The 19,387-nt window shown below is 39.9% G+C and overlaps 1 protein-coding gene across 2 annotated transcripts in view; it reads right to left on the minus strand.

The window, feature by feature from the left end:
• The window catches only part of WWC2 (WW and C2 domain containing 2), a 112,566-nt gene that overhangs the window by 45,507 nt on the left and 47,672 nt on the right, over positions 1–19,387 (minus strand). For both annotated transcript variants that reach the window (XM_069977772.1, XM_069977773.1), the window contains 4 exons: positions 12,692–12,895; positions 9,119–9,195; positions 7,687–7,766; positions 414–543 (listed from right to left, as the gene is read on the minus strand). In XM_069977772.1, coding sequence (XP_069833873.1) covers positions 414–543; positions 7,687–7,766; positions 9,119–9,195; positions 12,692–12,895 — 491 coding nt within the window. The remainder of the gene's footprint in view (positions 1–413; positions 544–7,686; positions 7,767–9,118; positions 9,196–12,691; positions 12,896–19,387) is intronic.

Raw genomic sequence — 19,387 nt, forward strand, 5'->3', positions numbered from 1 at the left:
ACAAAGACATCTGACGCATAGCTCTGGAACATTTCCATATAGAACTAATTCGCCTTTTGCTAATGTAGTGTCCTTATACCATAAATGTCAGGCTTTTATACATGTTGAGAAGTGTGATGATGGCATTTTCTGACACAGCCTGGGATACAATGGGTTACAGTGACTGACAACAAGCACAGGCTTTTCAGGCTCAACGGAGAATTCAGCATTGACAGTGGAGAATGCTATTCTCCTGCTTCCTGCAGATTTACAAGGATATTCAGCGTCTTCTTAGACAGAACTTTCTAAAGCATTCCTTATCTATGTCTGTTTATGCTTCCAGCACTCCATTAATGCTACACATTTGCCATGGTCACAGGTGTTGTGGTGTTCATCCATATGTATGGTTACTTATTTATCAGGGCTCTACCAACCTGCATGAGGTCCTGCTTCTCCTTCTCCCCGCTGCTGATGGCCTTCCTTATGCTTTTTAATTCTGAAAGGATGTCCTTTGCTTCTCGAAGCTCGTAACCGCTCTGTCCTCCTGACATTTTTTGGTCAATTCTAGGGAAAAATATATATTATTATCATAAATTATATGGACTCTATTCCATTTGAAAACAACTTAGTCAAAATTTTATTGAACTAAAATGACAATTTACAGAAGCAAATGAAACATCTCACGTACGTGCACACAGCAAGACTGCCCATGGCTTCTATTTAACAGATACGAGAAAATACTGATGGTTAAAGGGTTTTTCCACTAATCAAAATTGTTAAAATCATGTGATGAAATGCAAATGTACCTTTTGGTAACTCTGTACGGTTTTGTTCTACTATACCTCTAATCACTTTATACTTTCTTCCCCAAATTGTGGCCATGCAATGTGACACAAGCTTTACAACAATCCCCCTTACTTATATGGACAATGCGGACAGCTGCCAATGCTTTCAGGACAGACCAATGAGATCTGATTCAAAGTACAGTAAGCAAGTGTGACCATCTTACTGGATTCTATAATGTGGTCATAACCAAAGGCAACAGGTTATTAAAACAAATTAGGCACATGGGGAATTAGTATCCATTTGACAGTACGGGGGAGATTTATAAAGCAATGTGTATAGCAATAGTAGTTGCCCATGGTAACTAATCAGAAATTTTGGAATTTTTGAAATATTTAAAAAATGAAAGACGCAATTTGATTGATTTCCATAGGTAACTGCTACACTATTCCTTTGCACAAGGTTTGAAAAATCTCACCCATTATTAAAAACAATGTTTGTACATTTGATATACCGTATTTTCCGCTGTATAAGACAACTGGACGTATAAGACAACCCACTACTTTTCCAGTTAAAACAATGAGTTTGGAATATACTCACTGTATAAGACTACCCCTATTCCAATGCACACCAAATAAAAAAGAATAAAAAACATCAAACAGCAGTGAGATCTGAGAGGCAGAGAAGGAGGTGTAGTAAAACTGGTAGGAAACAAGGCTGGCAGCGGGTGATAGAGGGGTGTTTTTCTGGGCACAGTGCCACTCTACCGAATCTCTTTTTTAACATGCCCCTGATGCCTGCAGCTTATGCTGCCTTCATACAGTCGCCACATACATCAGGGATGCGGCTGTTTTTTTAGCTCCACTATATGCGGCGACCGCAGATTTTTCAGTCTGGTTCCGAGATTTTTCAGCACCCGCCCAATATAACGATACCTGGCGTATAAGACGACCCCTGACTCTTAAAAGGATTTTCCTGGGTTAAAAAGTAGTGTTATACGCAGGAAAATACTTTTGGGGAGATTTATCAAACTGGTGTAAAGTGAATCTGGCTCAGTTGCCCCTAGCAACCAATCAGATTCCACCTTTCATTCCTCACAGACTCTTTGGAAAATGAAAGGTAAAATCGGATTGGTTGCTAGGGGCAACTGAGCCAGTTTCACTTTACACCATGTTTGATAAATCTCCCCCTGTATGTTTAATTTCACATTATGCATCCGTTTACATAAAAAAGATGTGCCCCATTCAGTGACAATGGGGCTAATCCTTCTACAGTTACACAGCAAAACAGGGCATCCACAGCAGAAATATAAGTGCTTAAGATCGATGTCCGCTGGTGAATCCTTTAGTAAATGCATTCTGGGTAAAAAACAAAAACTAACACCTCATCAGACTTGTGGTAGTGTGAACCCAGCCTATACCCTATTGTGAACAGCCTTACAACTTCCTGCACAATGAAGAATTTAAAGACCTTGACCAGAACCCATGGGGGGTTCCTGCACTCGGCCCCCATTGATCAGTAAGGGATCATATATCCTAGCAATCACTTACTATGGTGCTAAAACCCCTTTAACAAAGCTAGAACTGCAGAAAGTGCTAAGCGTGACATCAAATAGCATGTATGCACTAATAAAGATATGACTTGAAGATATGCAAAGTATTTCTGGGTAGTAAGGTCTGCGATGCTCGGGGCTTTGGGTCTGTGTCTCTATACAAGGCATGCCTTGGAGTGTCTGCCTGAGTTTCTTTAACAACTGCCCATTGTTTCCTTGTGGTATGTTGTTGTCAGTTTCTAAAACATGCTTTGGATTCTTATCAAAATTGCTTGCAAGCAAGCTGATTTAAAACAATATGTCGTTGTTGAATTAATATAATAACAGACTGCTTGGCTAACCTTTAATCTGGCACGGTGGCGTGAGGTGTGATTACTTAAGGTACAGAAAGTCCAGAAAAGAAGAAAAAGAAACCAATTCTGTCATATTTCTAGAAAACAAATCTAAGCACACTGTTTTATTCCCTCTGCAAGGCGAGAAGCATCCTCCATGCTGCACGCTAAGAAGCGGAGCTCTTAAATTATACAAGACAAACAATAGAAAATAATATGAGTGTCATTCCCAATGAATGTCATTTCACAAAATAAGCTCAACGCTGACCCGTCTCAAAGGAAGCGTTTCCTTAGGCTAGCACCAAAGGCAGGACATGAAGAACATAGACATAAAGTGGGGATATATTTAGCTTGTTACAAGCTGTAAAGTTATAATGAGCCTAAATCAAATACCCAAAATCTAGGCCATAGAAACAGTCCTGCTGGCTTCGCCTGACCTCTGCACACAAAACATTAAATCGCATAAATTCATCAGCAGGCCTGCTCGGAGATGGAAGGGTGGCATTATTTTAGGAAGATTAAATACAATATGAATAGCTATGGAGTGGTCGAGTGAACTGTCATATAAATCGTGGAGTGCACAGTGAAGGATAGATCCTAACTACGGCTTATATTGTTTATTTAAGGGCTATTAAAGAATAGTTCTGAAAGCTCCAGGAAAATAAACACTAGACAGACCATATGCTGCACTTATCAGTCGCAGCTTTCCTAGCGGGTGGTAGAATGTAAGGAACAGTAACAGTACAGTACAATTCACACATATATGTATGTATACAACTCTTAGAGATGTCCAAGCTAAACTATTCATCATAAAGGCAGGAATCTTACATGTCCCCAGAGATCTGTGCCCCCTCCTCCTCACAACACATGGATACAGGCTGCAGCAGGAGCCCTTGTGAAGCTCGATTCACACTGCATTAACCAGCTACATTGTAGGTATACATTGGCACCCCTTTAGCTTAATGGCCCAAACATGTTCAACTAGTGACTATGTTTCAGCCATTTCCTGAACATATACCTTTATTTAGCAACTAAACTCAAGGGAAACTAACAGCAGATTTTCAGACTACAACCCGCTGTTTCCATAACACACTGGATGACGAGAATGAAAAACATTTTCTTACCTTCATCCTGAACGCTGATCTCACTAAAGCTTTATTTGAAGTGATATGTAAATACGTGGTTTGGCGCACTGGGGGCGGGGCTAGTACCATCAATTTACCCATCCACCTCTACAGTCTGCCGCTGCTCGTTAATATTAAGGCAGTGCAACGTGGTTAGGTCACTCCAGTGCTCATTACTGCACTGGATAAATGTTCATAAATGATGGGTGGGCCATAGGTGTAGAGTCGTACATTGAGGGCTGTAGTCTGCATCAAACCACCTAATTTGCATATAATAGTAAATGAAGATTTGGTGAGAACAGAGCTGATGATGGGAACATAACAGCAGGTTAGAGTCTTCCAACCTGCTGTTAGTTTCCCTATAAGTGTGATGTAAAGTTATGTTCTCCCTGACTATGTTCGGATCATCAAACAAAATGGGGTCACTGCCATTACACCATGGTATCCATCAGCATCCCTTTTTGAGAGGATACATACAATGAAACAGGTTAATGCAAAGTGAACCCAACCGAAGATGGAAGTCAGGATGACCACTATTTCTTTAGTTGTATGACAACCACAAGTGCTTACGGTGCTTACTGACCCATTTTATGTTAGGTTTTTGGACTTCCACCAAGGTTTTTCTATTTGCTGGATCCAAAATGTGAAAAAGTGGACATGTTTTTGGGCTATGGTCACACAATTTTTTATGACAAGAACGGCCATTGTTGCTGATTAAAACAACAGTCGTTCAGGTTATACAAAATAAACACTGAAATGGCCGTTACTGTAACAATGGCCGTTATTTCCAGCAATTGTTTCCAAACAGCGGCTGGAAATAATTGACAATTCACACACAGTGTGTCTGTCTTGCAGCCTTGGGTGACCAAGAATCAATGCTTAATTTATTCTCAGTCACACACATATGGCGGCCGGATTGCAATGACTTTAAAATTTAAAAATGGACGCTGTTTTACATGTTCATCCGACCGATACTGCATTATAGGCCGGATGAACATGTAAAACAGCAGTCGTTGTTTGACACTGCAAACAACGGCCACTGTTTTAACACTATGTAAACATAGCCTTGGAGTGATATTGCCCAAAATAGATTCCTCCTACCCAGTTTCTCAAGGTTTGCTTCAGTTTTTTTTCTTCTTTAGGAATCCTAACATGCATGTCACATCCCAGGTCCCCCACTCAGACCCAGAAGCTGCTGGGACCGGGGGGACCACAGCTGGGGGATACTGGAGCGGGGGAGGGGAGAGCATATTACTTTTTGGCACGCTGCAAAAAAAAAAATCAGGATTTCTCCTTTAACGGTAGGTTTACATCTCGTTTTCTACTCTACGCCAGGCTGCATGTCAGGAATCATTGACTTGTATTGTTAGGTAATTTACGACTACATTCTGTCTATTTCCCAAACGTATACTGGAAGACTATGCTTTGAGTCCCGAACAAAAGTATATGTCCAGGAAATTGAAAGAACATAGTCACGAAATAACTAGGTCCTGCCCATACAAGTCAACGTAGCACATCAGGTTTAATTCAGCATCATTTTTTCAAAGATTCCTGGCATGAAGACAAACGTAGGGCCAAAAATGAGATGTAAACCTAGCCTAAGATGGAAAGCTTTGCATCCAGTGTTTTCACTGTGTGGAACAGCAAAGTTAAAAAAAACACACACTTTAATATAGAAGCTTATGTACCTGTAAAACATATGTTTAAAGGTCTTTTTCCCAGTTAGTAAGGTTAGCCAGTCTAACCAGTCAATGATGAACAGTCTATGAGCATGTTCAAGCTAGGATACAGGCTCAATCTCTATATAAATGGGTAGTTCATAGCAACAGACCTTATGCTAAGAATTCACTGTCTGGACTGCCAGATGCAGCATAATGGTAACTTTAACTGGTTGAGGCTGGGTTCACACTATGCATATTTGAGGCTGTATATTTGAGGCTGTATAGCAACCAAAACAAGGAGTGGATTGAAAACACAGAAAGGCTCTGTTCACATAATGTTGTAATTAAGTGGATGGCCGTCATTTAATGGCAAATATGTGCTGTTATTTTAAAACAACGGCTGTTGTATTGAAATAATGGAAGTTATTTACCGTTATATGGCGGCCATCCACTCAATTACAACATTATGTGAACAGAGCCTTTCTGTGTTTTCAATCCACTCCTGGTTTTGGTTGCTATGAGGACCTGACATGAGGACCAAATACAGCCTCAAATATACATAGTGTGAACCCAGCCTAACACTTGAACTGATGATTGAAAGAAGAGCAATTCAATCTCACCCGATAGCCTCAATGATCTGTATAACACATATCATAATGACAGGTCATTTATCAAAATGCGGTGGTCAGAAGAGGTAGATCCCTATGTAAAGTGATATTCCGGACATTAAAAATTTATGTGGATAGAGGATAAGTGTCTGATCATGTGGGGTCAGTCCTCTAGGAATTACCAGAGGCCAGAGATAGCCATTCACATACTTGGTTATCCCAGTCAGCATTATAGAGAATAATGAGAGTGTGTGTCAACCCAGTTAAGCAGGGAGAGTTGGGTCCCTGATCTCAGGATCGCAGGGGGTGCTCGAGTTTAGAATACACACCATCATGCTCTTATCTCCTATCCTTAGGATAGGGGGATAAGGTTTTAGTTGATGAAAAACAATGGGGGAGATTTATCAAACATGGTGTAAAGTGAAACTATCTCAGTTGCCCCTAGCAACCAATCAGATTCCACCTTTCATTCCTCACAGACTCTTTGGAAAATGAATGGAGGAATCTGATTGGTTGCTAGGGGCAACTGATCCAGTTTCACTTTACACCATGTTTGATAAGGCCCTATTCACACATCCTGTTCCTGTCCGCAATTGCGGATCCGCAGAAAAATAGGACCAATGTATTTCAATGGACCCATACACACATCCGTGTTGTGTACTGGGCTGCAATCCGTTCCGCAAAAAAAAAAAGGACAGACCCTAGTACGGACAGTAACTGACACATCCAATACAACTCTATGGGGTCCGTATTTTACGGATGCAATACGGATGAAATTTTGCGGATTGCTTACGGATTCAAAATTGCGGATTGGAAAATATACTGACGTGTGAATAGACCCTTAATCTCCCACAAATAAGTATTGCAGGTTATCACCACTAGTATAATTGTGCGTTTACGCAGACAGATTTATGAAGTCAAAGCCAGGAACAGACTATAAGCAGAGAACAGGTCATAAAGGAAAGACTGAAATTTCTCCTCATCAGATAAATCTTACTGTGTAAACGCACCATTACCCTATGGAGGTGTACAAAATCATGTGCACATTTTGTTTCATTAATGCACAATTAAAAAACGCGCACACTGTAATGTAAGCTGGACATCTAAAAGACTCAGCTACATTGTCTTACTCTTCTGTTTAGATACAAAGAAAAACCAAAACAAGAAACCGAATGAATTCCTGTGAAATTGTCATTGCAAAGGATTTACTTCAAACTAAATGAAAGAAGGAAATCATTAGTGATAGAAAGTCACCGTCTCCATGTTCTCTTCTGTTTCTACAAATGGCTGTGAATGTCATAATGTCAGGAGATATGTGGGGGATTAGACTTTAGTTCTAGAGTTAATCTTTGTTTTATTGTCTATTTGTATCCCTTCTAACCCTCCTTCAGTCCACAATGCTACAATTTGTTACTGCACAAGAAGTGTCATGTCACAAGCAGAGGATTATCACTTCAAGGCAAAAAAAAAAAAAGCGCAAGGATCTTATGACTTCTGATGGAAAACATGCTTGTTTTTTTCTCTTTTTCTAAATGTCCTTAAATAAAAAGGTTATGCCCAGTGTAAGGAGAAGGGGGAGCACTGTGTTGTGCCAAGACGCTGAACAAGGTGTTGACAGAACAAAGTTTCATATATAATTAAACTCACCGCTGCAGTGTCTGGAACCCCTGCTCCTTGTACAGTAGCTCCTGCTTCATCTGCGACAGCTCCCGCTTCAGTTTTTTTACCTGACAAAGAAACATTTAGCAAAATAGTCAGCTTTAATAAAATACCTACATTCCCTATGCAGTTAATACTGAGAAATGACAGCTGAGTTGTTATTGGTTGGTCCAAATAAATTTGAGCCATTAAGTTTTGTACACACTTCTGCTGGGTCCAACAGAGGGGTACGGCCTTGGTAAAAGATTGTGGCTTTGTCAAGGGTGGAAGAAAAGCCTACATGTGCCAAAAATGGTACAAAAATGTACTAGTTTCTATGTGTTATAAATAAGTACTTTTGGGAATAACCTGAAATCTCTCACCATCATACACAGAACAATAGTTGCTAGTAACAATCGCAATTACAATCGTTCGTACACTTTAGTATACAAATGATCGTAATTACACCGAAAGATTTGCAAACGATTAACAATGATTTTATGGTCAGCTCAAAGGATGTGATCATCGTTATACAAATGAATTTTCATTAGTTGTTTGATCGTTGCCTGCATACACTGAAAGATTATTGCTGATATTCGAACAATATAACTATTTTTCGTATCATAATCTTTCCATGTAATAGTGCCCTAATACTGTTTGACAAGTCTCCCCCAAAATCTATTTAATGTCTGAAATGTCTAAAGAAGGCCATACACCTAACACCAAAGACAACTGAACTGAACCTGAATAGTATTAGGCTACATTCACACACTGTATTTTTACAATAAACAACAGCTGTTGTTGCAGAATAATTGAGCAGTCTTTTTTGTGTGGCCGCTATTCAGTGAACAGCGGCCATACAAGATAGCCTGTGCTCACAGTGTAAAGTACGGCTCACAGGCGTACTTTACACTGTGGTTTATGGCTATAATTCAGTATCGGCCGGGTGAAAATGTGAGACAGTGGTCGTTGTTTGACACTGTCGTGTCACACAACAGCCGCTGTTCTTGCCATGTGTGAACATAGCCTTAAGGTGTATAAACGGCTCCTTACTCTTTACCAACAGATAATGCTCAATGGAAATTTGTCCAGCAGACTAGACAATCCCATACTAGAAATAGGGGCTTGTTTCATTAAAGTGGAGTGTTTCCAAAAGTATATATTATGGCCATATAGAGAATTGGATGTAAACAGCTCTCAAGCCCTATTCTCTGCAGTTTCAGCTTGCACATATCAAATCCGAACGCAGAGTATATTCAGAACAGTATGTATGATCAAAACTTTATAATGCTTTATATAATATAACACATTTTGGCTTTTTCTTGCTTTAGAACTAGTAATAATCCCATGTGTTATACAAGCACAGAATCCAATGAACGCAAGCAAGGTAAATGTTAAAAACAAGTAACCATAGAAACAAGTATAAATTTAGAAACCTCACCCTGACTTTCGTGGTGGAGATTTCTGCTTTAAGGATATCGGGGTCATACTTGGTACTTGAAGATGAGCCTGAAAATACTAAATTGCAAAATAAAAATCAGTAGGATGAAAATGTTCCATAAATATAAATTTGCAGCATTACAAAACAAAACATAAAATAGGTTAAATACTGTTACTTCTACAAAGACACAGCATACTGGATCAGAAAATCATCTGCCGCAATAATGACAACAAAAAGAACAAAACAAAAAAACCTAGATCATTTTAAATCACCACTGATTTGCTGTACATATGATAAGGGGTAACATACAAATTGTAATACAAAATGAAAGAGTCATTGTAATTATAAAAAAAACCTTCTGACATGTCATCGCTGTAGAGACCCTTAGCAATAAGGACATATAGCCGGAGAGAGAGCGTGCCAGAGCAGCAGCAGTGCGCTCCATTCTCCAGCCAACCTAAGATTCCGACACTTTGCTTCGGCCAGCTGGTAAGTAGAGTGCACTGGTTCACTCTCTTTCCCTGGATGTATCTCTGCATCACAGTGGGTCTCAACAGTGAGAACCACTGCGATCAATATCAATCAACGTCTGATAACATGTCAAAAGTAAATGACAGTCCATGAGGGCTTACAATCTACAAAGTGAGTCAATGAATCAAAAACTGTAAGAAAAGATCTGCTTGTAAACAAGAGGAAAGTTCGCATTTGCTCTGTACATTTGTTACTTAATTTTGATTATCTGAGCTGCCAGCTCAGTAAATGGATCACAAATTTAACACTTGAGATGTACAGAGCAAAGTGATTCAGATGGGAAGGAGTCTTAGAGTAAAGGTCAAAGAAATTCCTCAGTGTAAAAGTATAAAAAGGTAAACAGGAAATTATAAAAGTGTCATTTGATAAGGTAAAGTGTGTATTTAACATTGGTCTTTCTATATCGCTCACAGCATTAATGTCCTGTCAATTCTTTGGGCGGACGGTGGATTGAGCTTCAGAATATCATTGAGTCAATGGGAAAGGCGGAAATTCAAGTGGAGATCGCCGCACAGACTCTGCTAGTGTGCACATACCCTAATAGACATGCATACACATGTAATTTACACTGAAAAGGTCTAGACCCTAAATTTTTATGTAAAAAAAAAAAAGAGAGAATATAATGACATATACTCCCCAATCCGACATAAATTACCTGGAGTTAATTATATTAAATGAGTGTCACTGATCCACCAAGTGTGTCATCATCCTCACGTAATAACAGATGTGGTTGTTTATAGAATTAATAGACAGTTTACATATAGATTATATAACTAATGAATCAATGTGCAAAGTAGACACAAAGCATGACTGAACAGAGGTGCAAATGTATTGTCCCAATAGACCAAGGATGGCATATTGATACTATGATTTATTGTTAATTTATATTGATCTATAAAGTTAGAAGCGTCAACGGTACTGACAAATGCAGCTTGTAATATTTACAATACATATGTCTGCCTAACAGATAGGTCAGGTAAGAGCTATGTTTAGGAAATAACGACTCTTCCTGTAGGTAGAGAAGAAATGTCTGCACATTAGAAATGTCTATAAACTATATAAAACAATTATTTGGATTTTTTTCTTCATGCAAATAACTTCTAAAAATGACCTGTCACCACTTCTGGTGCCCATGAAATAACAATTCTGAAACATCTTACTCTCTATAGCTCTGTGTTGTTTCGTTGGGGTATGTGCACACTACGGAAATCATGCGGATAACTTGCTGTGTATTCCTTCGCTCAACCCTCCCCACCCCCGCGCTCCCACTTTAGGTTCTGCCAGTCCCACAGACTCCATTCCATGGTCAGGGGGATTCCGCCGTCTGAAGGATGAACCTGTTCATACTTAGGGTCCATTTACACAGAAATATTATCTGACAGATTATCTGCCAAAGATTTGAAGCCAAAGCCAGGAACAGACTATAAACAGAGAACAGGTCATAAAGGAAAGCCTGATATTTCTCCCCTTTTCAAATCCATTCCTGGCTTTGGCTTCAAATTTTTGGCAGATAATCTGTCAGATAATCTTTCTGTGTAAATGGACCCTTAGGGCGGAATTTGCCTGACCATAGAATGGAATCTATGGCATGGGCAGAGAGTGAAGAGGGAGCGGGCGGGGAAGAGCAGCAGAATCTGCGGCAAGTTATCTGCATGATTTCCGCAGTGTGCATGTACCATTTGGGTACTATTACACGGAACGATAATCGGCCGAATTGGCCGATTATCGCTCCGTGTAATAAATGCAACGATCATCGGCTGATCGTTGATATAGGTTAGAACCTATTTTCGTCGGGCGCCAACCGCGCACCGCTGCGTGTAATAGCGGTGCGTGGCCGGCGACTAACGATATACATTACCCATCCACGTCCCGGCCTGTGATTGGCTGAGCGGCCTACCAGCTGACAGGCCGCTGTGAAGCTAGAGCGCGCACGGGACCCCGGGAGAAGCGGACGGCAGGAGCAGCCCTGGAACGTGGATGGATAATGTATGCCAGTTTAGCAAGGGCTGCAAGGACATCGGTAACGATGTCCTTGCAGCTCTTGTCAAACGATTATCGGGCCGTGTAATAGGCCCAGTAAACGAGCAACGATCTAGCAGATCGCTGCTCGTTTACAGGTATTATCGGGCCCTGCTCGGCCCGTGTACTACCACCCTTACTCTTACTAGAAATTTATGACTACATAACCAAATGGGTGTTACCAGTTAAAGCATGTCCCTATACAGTATGGCACTGTTAGCTCTGAGTAGGGTCAGATAGTGTTGGGACAAACTCCCAATTGGTAACACCCAGTTGGTTATTCGGTCATACATTTCTAGTAAGAATAACAGAGGAACAGCACAACACAGAGCTATAGAAAACGTTGATCAATAATAACTTTATGAGCACTAAATGAATTCGCTAAAACGGACAGGCCAGTAGTGGAGATAGGTCCTCTTTAAAGAGGTATTGCCAAAATCAAAATCGTAAAGCCAATTGGCGGGGATCTGACCACAAGGACCCTACGACGATAAAAATGGGATAGATGTCCCCCAAATGAGTGGGGCACAGTGTGCATGCGTGGCCAATGCTACATTCATTTTCTATAAGATATTGGAAAATGAATCATTCATTGGACAATTTTGCTTAGTTCTTGGGAATAGTAGAGGTCCCAGCAGACCCCCACCAATGAGCTTGTTATCCCCTATGTCCTGTGGGAAGGGAATAACTTGTGATTTTGGGATAACCCTTTTACATCTACCCACACAACCACAAAGCTAACAGCTTGTCTGGACCTTCTGTAAATTTACATAAAACAGTCTTTATTCTGCTGACTTATTTGCACCATAATAAATACAGATAAACTGTGGTCATTGCATGCTAATGACAATGTCTAACAAAACAAGGTTCAATTTAATTATTGATAATTTGGAAGAGGGTTGAACCTGTTTAGTTACATGTTCCCAGATGAGCATTTCTGTCTTTGTCTGTAAGGTTATGAGTCTGGTGGCATAAGACAGTTTTTAGCTATTTTGACATTTAGCCAATACCCAACATACTTACGGCTAGTACGTGAACTAGATTTTTCTTTATAGGCATCATTAAGTCTCACATATTCATCCAGGGCAAGTGCCAACCGCTGCTCCTTTATATGGTAGAGCTCCTTCTGAGTGCTCAGAGCATCCTGTGCCACCATTAAGTAGTCCTTCAGCATCCGCTCCTGTTCTTTCCTCCATAACTTACGAGGATCTTCTATCTGTGTGGTTTCTGAAGGAAAACAAATGAAATTCTAATAAATGCAAATATTTTCATGATTACTGGGTTCTAAGAGTAGAAGAAAGCAAAATGAAAAGAATCCAAAGCATCTACACTCCTGTAATGAATAATGCATGCAGCCACTATTACAGGTGCATATATATTATTGGACTCGACCGTACACAGACCAGATCTCCATACAAATTGTAATGCACTTGCTTCAGGACAGTAAAATATCCAATGGAGCAATACACATCACATGATGTTCTACCTCTTATCCGAGTGCAGTTATAGTACTTCTTTCTCAGTAATATAGATATGCAACTTGCGATTATATACAATATGAAAAAAATGGGCACAAAAAATGACAACTACTGAAGTCACTCCTACCACAATCTGCTTGACTTCTCCTTGTGCTGCCATTACAGGTTACCACCTCTACACAGTAGGTGGAGACAAACTGCTTTCTGCTCCTTTCACTGTGTAGTTCACTAGACATTGAACAGCTGACCAGTGACGGATAAGCTGTCCTGTGGATAGCTCATGGGCCTGTTTTGGCTGGAACAACCCTTTAATAATGGAAATGGTCAGAAAAAAAAAATCTAAAACATTTTTGGGTTAAATAGTTGAACCTCACAGAATCAATAGGCAAGAACGGCATATGGGCACAAAGAGGTAGACATACTATGTCACAGTATTGTTCTGAGTTCTTAATATGAAATCTATAAAAAGATTTAAGAAGTACACTCATGTAAAATGCACCAAAGCTATTAAGAGGGACATGCCTCTCTGGCAAATCTGTGTTTGCTTGTATGTGTCAAAATTCTGGCATAGATTATAATAAATGGTCCAGGCAGAAGGAGGCCCGACCCCATCCTGGTAAACTGACCACTGTTTCAGAGGTAGAAGTTTCACATTTTTACACAAACTATTTGTAAGCCATATAATCGGCATACAGAGCTTGATAAATCCTCGCCTTCAAATATTCTTGTTTATATCTTACAGACAGTTCTGCAAAAACAATAATATTACCTATCCAGACACAGCTTGCAAGTATCATTTCAAGTATGCAGGTCCTTAAAAGGTCCACACAGCTGATATAAGGTAATGAAACATAAGACATTTCAATTTCCATCCCATTCCATGAGCAGTAAAGAAAAATCAGCTAATCTGTCTAGATAGTAACAATTTTGGTGTTCAGCAAGCAATCACTGCTATGTGTTTCCCCATGGAGCAAGATACTGAATACCCCAGGGCTCCACAAAACATCCATCTCTATTACGGGGTCCATGCAGAGGTCTAATGATTTTGACTAGAATACTGGAGCGGCTTTCTAAGCCTCTGACAATAACGACAGTAATCACACGCCACATCATGTGTGTGTTAAATGGAAGCGGCTGCACAAAGGCAGCACAGACATTTAGGAGATAGCTATAACCCTGGTAAATTGCCAGGAAACACAAATTACATTCAATCAGCTATAGGTCTCATTAATTCTCTAACTTTTAGCTACCACCATTTCTAATTTTATTAACTATTACCAGTGCCAGGATTTATTGTTTGAGGCATACAGTTCTAAAAATTCACTATTTCCGGCAGAGAGAGCGAGAAAAGCCCAGTGTACTCAGGTCTGGGACACTGAATAAATCGGTATAGTAGCAGATACATGGAGAATACATGGCTGTAGACTTGCAAATGGCACCAGTTTACGGCTTGTGGTACCATTCTAGTACAAACACAGTCTACAGCCCAGTAAATACCCAGTAAGGACCATACTCTAGTTTCCTCATATCGAACATATACTTATCACATAACCTATGTGGGATGTGCGAGAAAACAAAAAGGCAAGCATAGGCTAAATTCACACTATGTAACTTTATTGTAAAGAACGGACGCTGATTGCAATGGAATCTGCGTCCGTTCTTTACTGCAGTCAATGCAATGCCGCCTGCTGTGTTCACATATCATTATGTTAAACGCCCGTTCTGAAGAACAAGCATTAAAATAATGTACCTGCCAATTATTTCCGGACACTGTTCAGTGACATAATAGCTGTTCACACAACGTAAAGTACAGCGGCGGCCGCAAATTACATTGAAGTGAATGGCAAAGGTAAGAAAGGAACGTTTCTGCAGCCGATACAGAGGTATCGACTGCAGGAACGTCCTGAATGCATCCCGGTGTGGCTATAATATGATATGATAATATGAGCTTGTAATATGGCTTCTATTCTATACAAGACTAGACTACTACCATAAGCTTGTATAGCCACATAAGAGGACGTCTGCATGCAGTCAAAATGACGTCCTCATAACGTGGCCAATGATCACACAAGTTACCAGTAACTAGAAAAACTAGATACTTAAACTACTAGGTACATATATCTTATTATTAATATAGGGCAGTAAAACAAACTCAAACAATGGTGTACAGCTACATAAACTGATAGCGCACATCATCGCCCCCATCAACAATTACATTTATGTTGTTCTTCACCGTTGTACTGCTCACTGGGTTGAAGGCTACCACCTTGGTTGGGCACCCAACGACACACAAATCAGGACCATATGACCGTGCAATAAAGATGCAATGGGGTCTAAAGAACGTTTTCCATCATGGTTTTACCAACCTGTACAGTATGGCCTCATTTCGTTTATCTATCAATCCCACTTATGTAATCCTTACCTTTTTATTCAACTTTTTTTTACAGGAAATTGTTTTTAAAGATTTTTTTTAGTAATCTAGTAGGATTTTCACTTCTTCCTTGTGAAGTTCAGAGGCAAAATAAACTGGCACTAACTTCTCAAGCTAAAAAACAAACTTGTATTACAGGTTTCTAGGAATCCAATGTATTTCATGCTGTACGAAAGTCAATATTTTCCAGTTTCTGTGGCTTTGCATCTCTTAGGAATGTCCACTGCTCTCTTCACTTAGATAAACAGTGACCTACTTTACATTCATTGGGAAGACATTATGAGTCTTCCAGAGTTGTAGCGAGATTAGTGACATTTTATAGGATGCTATCCTCAGATTAATAAGGGGTGACCCAAGATTAAACCTTATCACCTGTCACACAGATTAGGTGAAAAATATCTGATCGGTGGGGAAACATTTGCTAAGCCGCCTAGTAACCAAGTACCTTGTCCCTGGAGTGACAATGTCATTGGCTACAGGACTGCTGACTATAGCTGGACACTGTGCTCGACTACTCTAAAGTCCTTAAAGGGGTTATCCAGCGCTACAAAAACATGGCCACTGTCTTCCAGAGACAGCACCACTCGACTACAGTTTGAGTGGGGTTTTGCTACTCAGTTTCATTGAAGTAAATGAAGCTTAAAGTGTCACTGTCACTTTACAAAACGTTTGACATGTCATAGAGACATGTCAAAAGTTTTGATCTGTCCAGGTCTGAGTGTTCACACCCATACCGATTGGGAGCTGCAGTGTGCCTTCTCCAGGCTCTGTCTCACGTGATCAGCAGACTTATAATGAAGCCCAACTGATCAGTCTGATCATGTGACACAGAGCTGGAAGAGGAAGTGATGCAGCTCGTCTTCTCCCGGTTGGTATGGGTCTGAACACTCAGACCAGGACCAATCGAAATTTTTAACATGTCTCTATGTTTCTAATTAAAGGGTACCAGCAGGTACATTGCTTTAAGATGTTTCCATCAATAGAGTGGCGGCGGTGCCATGGTCCTTTTTTTGAGCCACGGCATGGTTCCTGCGTAAGGCACCAGTGTATTCCGGGGCACCAGCCCGGCCTGAAGCACTGGAGGCGGGCCCGCCTGCCCCAGTGGGACGAAACCCCCTCCCCTCTGTGATGTGGCTCCATTAATTCTAATGCAAATTAATCACAGAGGGGAGGGGTTTTGTCACACTAGGGGTGGGCGGGCCCGTCTCCACTGATTAAGGTCGGGCTGGTGCCCGAGAATGCACCGGCGATGTGCAAAGGAACTGAGCTGCAGTTCAGGAAAGCACCACGGCTTCGGCGCCAGTCTATTGATGTAAACATCTTAAAGCGATGCACCTCCTGATAGTACATTCGCTTTAAGTATTTGTACTTTTCACTGAAAAAAGGGGTAAGGCCGAAGGGTCATAAATCATTTTCAGTTGCTGTTAGTCAACCAAATAGTAAAATCCCTATACCTTGGGAATCTGAGAATGTATTAAAAAATGCTTTGGAACCAGGGCACCTAAGGCTACAAAGTGAAGTGGAGCTGTATAAAAAAAATTAACTGAGATTAAAATAAAAATTGTAGTCTAGGTGATTATGCTTAATTCTGAAGTTTCCTTATCGCTAGATAGAAACGTACATTAATACTCAGGAGATTACTTAAACTCATCTGCATGATCAATTTTGTTGATATCCTTGTTCACAATTTTGCTCATTTACACATGCATCCACCATTACATATGCATATATACATAATCTAGTGTACAGTATCGACTATGTACTACTCCGTAACAGTTTCTAAAAATTCTGAATGCAGAGTATAAGGTATTTATGTATAATTTATATAAAAGTGTACAAACTGTAATCATCAAACAAAACACAAACATCCAAGTATGTGCTTTTATACATACTTTCCCCTTATCTGTCCGCAGGACACTCATTGGTGTACTCAAAGTCTAATTTTGACTGACAGTAGGCTATGTGTAATATGCAAAATAGAGATGTTACTGGCATCCACGGCACCTCTGCAGGAAGGCGTAAGAGGTCTACGTCAGCAGATACATAAGGGACATTCTTTGCCGTTTCTGTTTACAACAATTCTGCTACTGTCTACAAACATTCGAGACATCTTTACCTAACAAAATCAAGTCAACCAGATGAGTTCTTGTAAAGCCCATCCCTAATCTCTAAACCATAGGTATGCGAGAAATGAAATGAGAACCAACCGGCTTACAATTCAGTCACCTTATACATTAACCATGCTCCAACACCTGTCCGGAACCAGCTCTGAACCACATGTTGTCTGATCAACAGTGGAGAAAGCGGCCAGATCTGCATACCTATACATCAGACTAAATGTACTGGAGCACATAATGGTCTACACGTCAAATAAATATGTTTTAGTATTGTTCTAACTTGGCCACGTATTAGGTCTATGACAATGGTATTTCCAAGATTTACAGCATTTTACAGTATTTACAGCATATCCAAATTTGTTTGTAGCCCTTTTAAATTAATTCTATAAAGTTCACGTAAAAAAAAAAAGAAAGCAGCACTTGCCCACGTCTCCAAAGAACTGTATGTATAGTATAATGGTCATAAATCAGCAAAACCCTGATTCTCCAAACAGGTGAAAGGCCTATAGGTAAAACCCATATCATTGTACCCACATCATGTGCCATAAATCGTGAAGATGAGAATACTGATGGGGTAAGGGGTAAATCCAACACTGCAGCCAGTCTATGGTCTCAATGATCATGTGGCCCACCAGTGGCATCATGGCTCCCATCAATGCAGCAGCAGCAGTCCAGAAGAGGATACCAGTGTCAGAAAATGGTTCAGGGTTTGTGTCCAAACCTAAGCACCACTTCTATGCATCAGCTTATGGAGCACCACCACCCCAGTGCCTGGAAGAACTGGGACCCCCAGGTCACGTGCCAGTCTCCATCAATGTCCCTAATAAAAATAATCACCCATCTTATTTTTTTATTTATTCTTATTTAATAATCTTTATTTTTTTTTTCAAATACCAAGTAATTTTACCCCTTAACCCTTCGGGGATACAGCCAGTTTTGGTGTTTATCACAGCCAAATTTTTCAAATTTGACATATTTCAAGTATTAATAACTTTGGAAAGCTTTTTTCGTGACATATTCTACTTTATGTTAGTTGTAAATTTGGGCTGATACCTTTAGTGTTTTTTTGTGAAAAAAAACCCCCTCCAAAATATTGTCAAAAATTGAAGAAAAAAAAAAAAAGCATTTCTCTAAATGTAAACTCCTCTGCCAATAAGGAAGCTAGTTCTACCACATAAGTTATTGATTAATTCAGATCTATAACATGTCTACTTTATATTGGCAGCATTTGGTGAACATGCTTTAACTGTTTTAGGATTTTAGAGGCTGTAATTGTTTAGTAGCAATTTTCTAAATTTTTGTGAAAATTTCAACTCTGAATTTTTTAGGGACCAGTTCAGTTTTGGAGCATATTCTAAAGGCCTGTAATACTAGAAACCCCCATAATTCACCCCATTTTGAACTCTTCACCCTTTCAAGTATTCAAATTGACATTCAAACAGTTTTTAACCCTTTAGGCATTTCACAGGAATAACTGCAAAGTAAGTGTGAAAAATAAAAGTTTCCATCTTCTTTGCAGAGATTTCAATTCACTCCTATTTCTTTAATGCCAAACTAGCTATAAAAAGTAAAATGCAATAAAAAAATGTATCCATCTTAATCTTCCTTTTTACAAATACCCCATTTGTTGATGTAAAGTGTTGTGCGGACGCATAACAGGGCTCAGAAGAGAAGGAGCACCTTTTGGATTTTG

Source organism: Dendropsophus ebraccatus, chromosome 7 (genome assembly GCF_027789765.1).
Source record: "Dendropsophus ebraccatus isolate aDenEbr1 chromosome 7, aDenEbr1.pat, whole genome shotgun sequence".
NCBI classification, from domain to species: Eukaryota; Metazoa; Chordata; class Amphibia; order Anura; family Hylidae; genus Dendropsophus; species Dendropsophus ebraccatus.